This window comes from Dioscorea cayenensis, chromosome 10, assembly GCF_009730915.1.
Source record: "Dioscorea cayenensis subsp. rotundata cultivar TDr96_F1 chromosome 10, TDr96_F1_v2_PseudoChromosome.rev07_lg8_w22 25.fasta, whole genome shotgun sequence".
Classification (NCBI taxonomy): Eukaryota; Viridiplantae; Streptophyta; class Magnoliopsida; order Dioscoreales; family Dioscoreaceae; genus Dioscorea; species Dioscorea cayenensis.
In genome coordinates, this window is record NC_052480.1 from 5,737,347 (window position 1) to 5,746,252 (window position 8,906).

Below are 8,906 nucleotides of genomic sequence, written 5' to 3' on the forward strand. Positions count from 1 at the left end.
CAAGGTTACGTATTGTTATTAGTAAATCACAAATTTTTAAATAGGTATATATATTTAAAAATTCCTAGGGCGCAAGTGTAATTTCATATTTTTCATACATCCAAAATAAATGTATTAATTTTTATTATTCATACCAGATTTTATAAGTAAATCGTCACACCCTTAAGACATATTACAAATCTATTTTTTTTAAACAGGGTTTCAAATATAAAAAAAAACCTAGGGTACAAGTGTAATTTCAGAATTCCACAGGCGTATCAACGTAAAAGTTCCCAAAAAAGAAAAGTAATCAAAACCGGCAGGCATTGAAGACTCCCTCTGAGTTATATCTATTAAATTACAAAAATAAATAAATAAATAAATAAATAAATATTATAAATCTCAAATTTTTAAATAGGGTTCTTTGTGTAAAAAATTCTCTACGGTAAAAGTGTAATTTCAGATTTTTCATATTTTTAAGATAATATTATTAATTTTTAATTCACACCTGATTTTATAAATAAATCTTTACACACTCATACGCATTATTACAATTCAATTTTTTAAAATAGGTTTATATATTTTAAAAAAAAACATAAGACGTAATTTCTAAAAAGTCAATCTTCTTGTTTTAGAATTCATTTTTTTTTAATTCTTCTACTTTACATTGTAATATTTTAATCTTTCTCCTATTCTAATTGAGTCATATCAGTTTTTTTACACTCTAAAAAAAAAATATTGACATGACTAATAAAATGGACTAAAAAATTATAATTTAAAATTAAGAAATTAAAAAGTTTGAAAAATAAATGAATTATTGAAGAAATTATAAAAAAAAAATAATCCCAGGATACAAATGTAATTTCACATTTACAAGGGTATTTATGTAAAAACGCAAGAAAGAAAAGTAATCAAAACGACAAAGAAGACTACTCGCGGCTATATATCTGTGTGCAGTATAAATTGCCGCTCATTTTGGGCTTTCATCATTCCAATCGAAACCGATTTATCTTCTAAAAACCCTCTCCTTGATTCAATCTTTGATGCTGTTTCTCGGATTTTGATCTCTTCTATCACTTCTTCTTCTTCTTCTATCGCAGGTGATGTATCTCTTTTTCACATACTGTTTGATGTCTTTTTTTTAGCAGTGCGAATCAATCCCTTTTTGTGTTTTGTTGTCTCTTCTCAAGCTGTTCATCTGAAAGTTTTTGGTCTCTTTTTGAACCTATCTTTGAGATTCCATGTTTTCTTTTCTTCTTCTTTTTGGTTTGATTTGATTCCATTAATGGTTCTTTTCCTCTGTTTGTTTGGTGAAATCTGGATTTTGGATGGTTTATTGCTAGGAATTGGACTTTTTTTTATATGATTTCAGAAATTGATGATTTGATTGAAGTTTTAAAGTTAGCTCATGTTAAGATAAACACATGCTTGAATGAGTTTCTTCTTGCTATCTTTTTTTTTTATTATTATTTTTAAATTTCTTATCAACATATTTATTTACTGGAACTGTTATTTCATTGTAATTTGAGTGAAGTTTGAAGTTTTAGCTGTCTTGCTAGTTTAGCAATATGTCTTCTTGGTGTGGAGGCTTTTGTCTGCCAAAAAATAGGTAAAAGTTGTTGGTTTTAGTGGTGTTATTGTGTTATTGCACATACTCTAATTCGTACAAAGCGTAGCAGTTATGAATCCCTATTCATTTTATTAATTTATTGATCTAGGTCTAGTTTGTTGTTTCTTCTTCATATTGAGATGGTTAGAACTCAAGGGTGATTTAAAAAAATTTCCTATAGTTTTATCCTCTGTTTTTTGAAGAACACAGAATGTAGTTTCACTTGCTCTCTGAAAAACTGAGTCTTTCTTTATGCTTGGTTGTTGGTGTTTGAGTGCATAGGAGATTTTGCATTTTGTGTTCCGTAAGCTCTGCAAAAAGGTTGTTTTGATCTATTATCTGATAAATTTTCCTGATAAGTTCTTTGATGTAAAGCTATGTTGACAAATGTTTATAGTGCTTCAGGCATCGTTGTTTTGCCAGTGTCATGAAGGCCCATATTCTTTTGTAAAGAATTGGCCATTATGAATTTCTTGAGATTTTGGGGTGCAGATCCTGGATACAAGAGTTAGAACAAAATTTCTATCTTAGTGTCAAACTATCATGGCGAAACTGGCAAAACCTGGTCGCAGGTTTACTACTCCTTAGTTTATTCTGAGATTGATATAAATCATGTTCTGATGAAGTCAAGACTGATTTAATGTCATAACTTTCTTCTATTGTATTTGTTCATTTACCTTCTGTATTGCTGTGGATTTATCAGGAAACCAAATGAGAGTATGAGACTTGTAATAACAACAGTTATTGGAGTTGTATTTGGCTTCTTAGTTGGATTTTCCTTTCCTACAGACCGCATAACGAAGGTTTGGACATGTGTTGATCTCTATCTTTCTTTTGTTATGTTATGTTAAAATGATATATAATTAATGCCTATAAGCTGAACGGGCTGTCTTTTATTGCTCAAGTTCCCTTCTGAACTTATTTCGTACATTCAGTTCATGAACTCAGGCATCACAAGCCAGGTGGGATTGAACAATACTCAGAATGGCAAAATTAATCATGATGGGCTAGATGTAAACGATTCTTTAAAGGTGCCACCTTGTCACTGCTTTTGCGCTATGTCTCTGTTCATTCCTGTGGTATATGTGGGTGGTTACAATATCAGATTATTCTAATCATCCTGATTTATATTACTTTGTTGAGATTTATGCCTTTCATTTTATTCCACATGCTGAAATGAACCTATGTACTTGAATTATCATTCATGTTGTTTGGTGGATTCCAAACTCTGCACATATTTTCCTTCAAAATAACTGGTAGCCAAAGAGTTGTCTCATGATATTAGTTCAGATAGCCATTGCTTTAAATCCAAAGCTATTAATCCTTACCTGTGGTAGCTGGCATCTTAAGCTATATCATTATCTGCGCATATTTATATTAGCTATATCTCTGCATTTGGATCTATTTGGATGCATGTTCTGGAACATTTATGTGAGAGTATTATAATCTAAAGAGCAGATCTTGTCTTTTTCCTGGTTATATATAATGTTAACATACTATAATTTTGTCGCATGCAAGTTGTCGTGTCGTATTAGAAAACCAATGAGAAGACCGAACTTATGTGTTGTGCATTGTGAACTTTGAATAACCAAGTAATCTGTTTGTCACATTTAATTTGATGCATGACTTCTTTATTTTTGTCACTTATCTCTGAGATTAAGTATATATTTATATGGATCTAGAACTGAATCTTTTAGTTTAATCTTCAAATGCAACTTTCAAGTTTAAGTGTACTCACTTGTACTATATCTTTGTTTTCATTTACAACATTGTGCCCTTTAAAATAAATAATAATTTTCATATGATCATGTTCCTTTGGAATAGGCTTTAGGAGTGACTAACTCTGGCTTAACTATGTTTGTGGTTAGTTTAATGCCCCAAAAAATCCCCGAGGTGCCGAAAGTCTACCTCATGGTATTGTTGTATCAGAATCAGATTTTTATATGCGAAGACTGTGGGGTGCCCCAAGTGAGGTATGCAAAAGTGTTGAATTGAATCTAGCTTAATTTGCATTTATGCTATATGGTGTTTCTCGGAATAAATTTGTTCTAGTGAAATGGTATCTTTTCGTATGAGTACCTCATATATGAATTCTACTTCACATGAATTCATTGGGTAGGCCATAAAAGAATGTGGCAGCTTGTATAATTATATATTTATATATGTGAAAAAGCTTGTCTGCATACCTTTTCTTGATGTTTTATAAATTTGTGATATTTATGCAAATAAATTAGCAATTCTGGCCATAGTTAGAAACAATGCTTTATGTTGAGTAAGGAGCTAAGAACTTTTAGAAAGAAAATATGACGATGAAATACTTAAATTTATTTGCCAATTTTCAGGCCGAGGAAAGAGAGATGATTGTGACATATACTTTCTTTTTGCATGTGCATTTAAAGTTTTTGAATTCTTTCGTTATTGGAGTAAAACTAACTTTCAAGGTACTTAGTAGGTCACAATTTATGTTACTACCTTATATAAGTTTTTCATGGATTTGGGTGAGATGTGGTTTCCTAAATGATTGAACTTCTAATTCCCTTCTATTATTCTGAGTAGATGGCTTTTATAATGGTATAAAGGTGGCTCTATAGGAGGACCAGACCTTATAAGTGCAGACTTGAATAGAAAACCTCTTCATCTTTGAATCAAGGAATTTTATATAAGAATATAAATTGTGGAATTTTAGCAAAGGGTGATGTAAGAATTAAATTTAAAATGAAAAAAAGGCCACATATACCTTTGAAGCTGAGGTGGTCCACTTTAAAGATTTCGCTAAATCATACAAAATATCACAATTTATTTAACCATATCTCATGAAGTATGGCTCATTTGTGCTGTATGGTATTTCTTTAAATATTTATTAATTTTGCGATACCTCCAACACCCTTTGAAATTGCCAATCGTATAATATATAAAAATAGTTTTTTGATGTTATTTATAATTTTATCTTGAGAATATCAAGTATAATAAATAAATTAAACTTTTCTTTACATGAATATACTTATATCAATGGTTAGAGTGAGTGAGAAGAGGAATTCATTTGCTTCATGTAGAATCTTTTGCATATTTTGTATTTATTGTAAGGCTTCTTTAAATACCTTGACATGATCTTATAATGGCTTTATCTTATAATGCTCCTCTCTAATGTTATCATATGTTACGTTATCTAATAGTCTCCATTCTCTAAATTATGCAGGACTTAACCATTCAACAGAAGTACCTTGTCGCATTTGCAGTTGGATATGATCAAAAGAACAACATTAATGCAGCTATTAAAAAGGTTAGCAGAAATACCTGATACTAATGCGTACTACTTGATCTCATTATTTGTGACTCTGCCTGAATAATTTTTCATTTCAGTACTTTTTCCCTGTTATATATCCTGGTATTTATTTTTTTCTCAAGAAATGCTCAAATTATGTATAAGGCATTATAAATTACTTCTATCTTAGTATCTGTTGAGCCTACATGAAATAGTGACTTTGGAGTTTTTGATTATAGAGATTAGTTGTTGATTAACCACAGTATTATTTCATTTTGGAAGCTATATTTGTTGGTTCAATCATTTTGACTGTTAATGAATTTAAAATGATGAGATTTCAGCTCTCATATTAATCTTGGTATAATACAATGTCTCCTTTCCAAAAGCTAATTTTAGTAAAATACAATCTTATATTTCACGTAGAAATATTGAATTGCTACCACTTCACAGATACAAACAGATACAATATTAGAAATATGATATATTACAGCATCCTGAATCCTTCATTAATGTCAAGGAAGACTAATTGTTGTCCAAATGGTAATAAATGGAAGTTCATCGTGGGTTTCTTGATATCATCTGTCATCAATAAAGCAATGCATAGTTACCTAGATTTGATAAGAAAACAAATATGAAGTGATCACCATAGCTGCATTCTTCTTTAATTTTACGTTTAGCCTACTACTAGTCCTTCAAGCAGACATGATTGTCTATTTTTGTTCCTTAAGTTAAACAATGCAGGTTTGGTCATCAGAAGAACAAGAATTGTTCAATTTGGTTGTTTCTGTCACCTCAATAAGCCATGCGGCATATATAAAATATAGTTTAGTCTTGTTAGGGTGGCTTATGTCTCATGCCAAATGGCCAATTTTGCCATGTGGCTATGTGGCTTGCCATGAGTCATTTTAAATATATATTAATTTTTTTATTTTTTTTTAGTTTAAGGGACACTAACATAAAATTCCAAGTTTTGGAATGTCACCTGGCATTATTGGCCACTTGGCATGATGCATAAGCCGTAACATTAGCATTTGATTGGGTTTATGACACACAACACACAGCGAATGACCATTCAATTTTTGTTCAGTTTGACCATAACATTAGCATTTTTGTTCCTTAACTCACAGCAGAAACAATCCTGTACACTCGACAGCCTGGTGGTAGCTTTAACCTTAAAACTATCTTTTGTGTTTTACAGCTTGATCTTATATATGAATTGTTTCTGCTCTCTTTCCATACATTGAATTATAAACTATTTATTTTATAGAACCATGTGCTATGACTTTCATTTGTCACACTATTGTTTATTGTGCACTTGTAACTTATTCCAATTATGTTGCTTATCTTCCTATACGATGTCACTGCAATAAAAGTGTCTTTCATATCGTAATTGAATGCTAAGATTCTAACAACAATTTTCTCTACTTTCTATTACTTTTCCTGTGATGGCTTGCCTAATATAAGCTTGATCACTTGGTTCCTGAAACTTTTCTCACACATGACTATTTCATTGCAGTTCTCTGAAAATTTCACAATTGTTCTGTTCCACTATGATGGCCGAGTTAGTGAATGGGATGAATTTGAGTGGTCAAAGAGAGCCATTCATGTGAGTGCTATGAAGCAAACTAAATGGTGAGCAGAAAAAGTCACAATGTCAATTTGATTATTTATTTATTTGTTTTTGCAATCTTGATTGTATGTTTATCTGCTAGGTGGTATGCGAAGCGTTTTCTGCATCCTGACATTGTGGCACCATATGAATATATATTCATTTGGGATGAGGACTTGGGTGTCGAGGATTTTAATGCTGAAGAGTAAGTCAATCAATGCCTTTATTTGGCATAAACTCCTTGAAAATTGTTACATAGACTGCAGAACTATTGACTATCATTTCATATCAAGGTACATTAAATTGGTGAAGAAGCATAATTTGGAAATATCGCAGCCTGGTCTAGAGCAAAACCATTATATAACATGGGAAATGACCAAGAAGAAAAATGGCCATGAAATTCACAAGTGAGTTTGATGCCTTATTCACTTTAGCAAGATGTGAACAGATGAATTTTGTCGAATTTTTGGTTTGATTACATGATCTAATTATGTTTAACTTGATTTACAGATTGACAAATGAAAAACCAGGCTGGTGCAAAGACCCTCATTTGCCGCCTTGTGCTGCGTATGACACTAAACACGGAGAAATTTCTTAATGTTGCTATTCTTAGTTTGTTCTTCATGATTTTCTTTTACAGGTTTGTTGAGATAATGGCACCAGTGTTCTCTCGTGATGCATGGCGTTGCGTATGGCACCTGATTCAGGCAAGTATATTGTTAAGAGTAGAATTATATTTCAATCAATCTACTAAGATTCTTGATAAGCATGAGATGGAAATATCCCTAAATTAATTAACACAAATCATTTGAAATAATCCGTTCTTGCCCACATATTTTTTTGTCACAGAATGATTTAGTTCATGGATGGGGACTAGATTTTGCTCTTCATAAATGTATTGCGGTATGTATATTTTTCTAGACATGTATTAAAAAATTACTCATTTGTAAATGATGTTGCATGATGATTTCTTTTTTCTTATTTTCTAACAGCCACCAGCTCATGACAAAATTGGCGTTGTTGATGCCCAATGGATTGTTCATCAAGTGCTTCCTTCACTTGGAAACCAGGTAGGTCAAGAGCCAAGAAAGACCTTTTTTTCTTCTTTAGAGCTTGTTGAATTACACAATCGTTAAATTTTGAGCTGTTCGCTCGTTTTCAAATTTTATTTATTTTTTGGGTTTTTAATTCAATAGGGACATTCAGAGAATGGAAGAGCTCCCTGGGAAGGGGTATGTGATTTTAACTTGATCATAGTCTCTCGTTGAATTATATAAGAATGCATTCTGAGCACACTCTAAAAAACAGTCACTCGAACATATATGTATATAATACTCCGGTCACTAGAACATGTATAGAGTGTGAATCTTGCTTATATACCCTTGTAAAAGTTGGTCCATGAAAAAAATGTCATTTGCTCATATACCATGCCAAACCTCAGACTGTGCTAATATACTCTTGTATTCATCAACCGGTGCTTATGATCTTAGACAGTGTTAAATGCTAACCATTGACAATGAAGTGCCAAAAGTATCCTTATCATTTTCCTCTCTTTGCATTTATAAGTTTAACAACATTAACTGTCATGCTGTAACCACGGGTATATTGGCAACTACTATTTTAACAATTAGCCATTTCTGCTAGATTATGCAACCGAAAACCTCATATATATAGTACGCATTTCCATAAAACCCTATAGAAACACTCTTGTTCTTAGCATTATTTTTAATTATGGTTTAGCTAAATGAGTTATTCGCCGTGATTCAGGTCAGAGAACGATGTCATAGAGAATGGGGAATGTTTCGGAATCGAATGGAAGATGCAGAGAAGGCAATGAGGACATCTCCTCTCAATACTACAGCAGCTTAGAGATTAATCATTTTGTTTGAATGAATTGGGTGTGTTTTTAACTGGGGCAATAGAAAAGCATTCAAGTGAAATAGAATAAAAAGTTCATGTGTTTGCAAATTTTTTCTTTTTCTTTTTATTAATTTTTTATTTTTTATTTTGTATAACTTTTCCTCAGTCCAAGCACTCCTGTAGTGTGCTGAAGTATATATACAGGTTTTTTTTTTTGAATAAAGTGGATAAATCACAAATTTATTAAAAAGGAATATATATACAGGTTAGAGCTGTTGATTGTTTTCTAAATTTAATCAAACTAATTGTGTTGAAAAAGGATTGTATGTCTTTTAAGTGATGTCAAAGTAAATGTATATTTGATATTTTCAAATCTGTCTAGTAAGCTTTATTTTCACAAACAATTTATCTGTGAAATTTTTTTTTGGTTGTGTATGTAATCCTGGAAATTGATTACTTAGCTTGTGCGCACTCATTTAGTGGACACAAGGAATGGGTTACGACCGGGGAGTGTTTTTTAGATAGTGTCAAATGTGATTTAAATTTTGAATAACAAAAGTTTCCGTAAGACATATTTCATAGTGGGG

The 8,906-nt window shown here is 31.5% G+C and overlaps 1 protein-coding gene across 2 annotated transcripts; it reads left to right on the forward strand.

Moving 5' to 3' along the window:
* Positions 1 to 959: 959 nt before the first annotated feature.
* On the forward strand, positions 960 to 8,592 carry LOC120270065. 2 transcript variants are annotated; one of them, XM_039277064.1, is made up of 15 exons: positions 960 to 1,079; positions 1,994 to 2,160; positions 2,292 to 2,391; positions 2,524 to 2,619; positions 3,457 to 3,561; positions 4,785 to 4,868; positions 6,367 to 6,482; positions 6,563 to 6,664; positions 6,753 to 6,866; positions 6,970 to 7,026; positions 7,100 to 7,166; positions 7,309 to 7,362; positions 7,452 to 7,529; positions 7,656 to 7,691; positions 8,227 to 8,592. In XM_039277064.1, exons 2-15 carry the CDS (start codon positions 2,132 to 2,134, stop codon positions 8,326 to 8,328), a joined length of 1,140 nt encoding a protein of 379 aa, XP_039132998.1. In that variant the 5' UTR covers positions 960 to 1,079; positions 1,994 to 2,131; the 3' UTR covers positions 8,329 to 8,592. The 2 variants fall into 2 exon arrangements, with proteins under 2 accessions (XP_039132998.1, XP_039132999.1); XM_039277065.1 differs by lacking the exon at positions 1,994 to 2,160.
* The last annotated feature ends 314 nt before the right edge of the window (positions 8,593 to 8,906 follow it).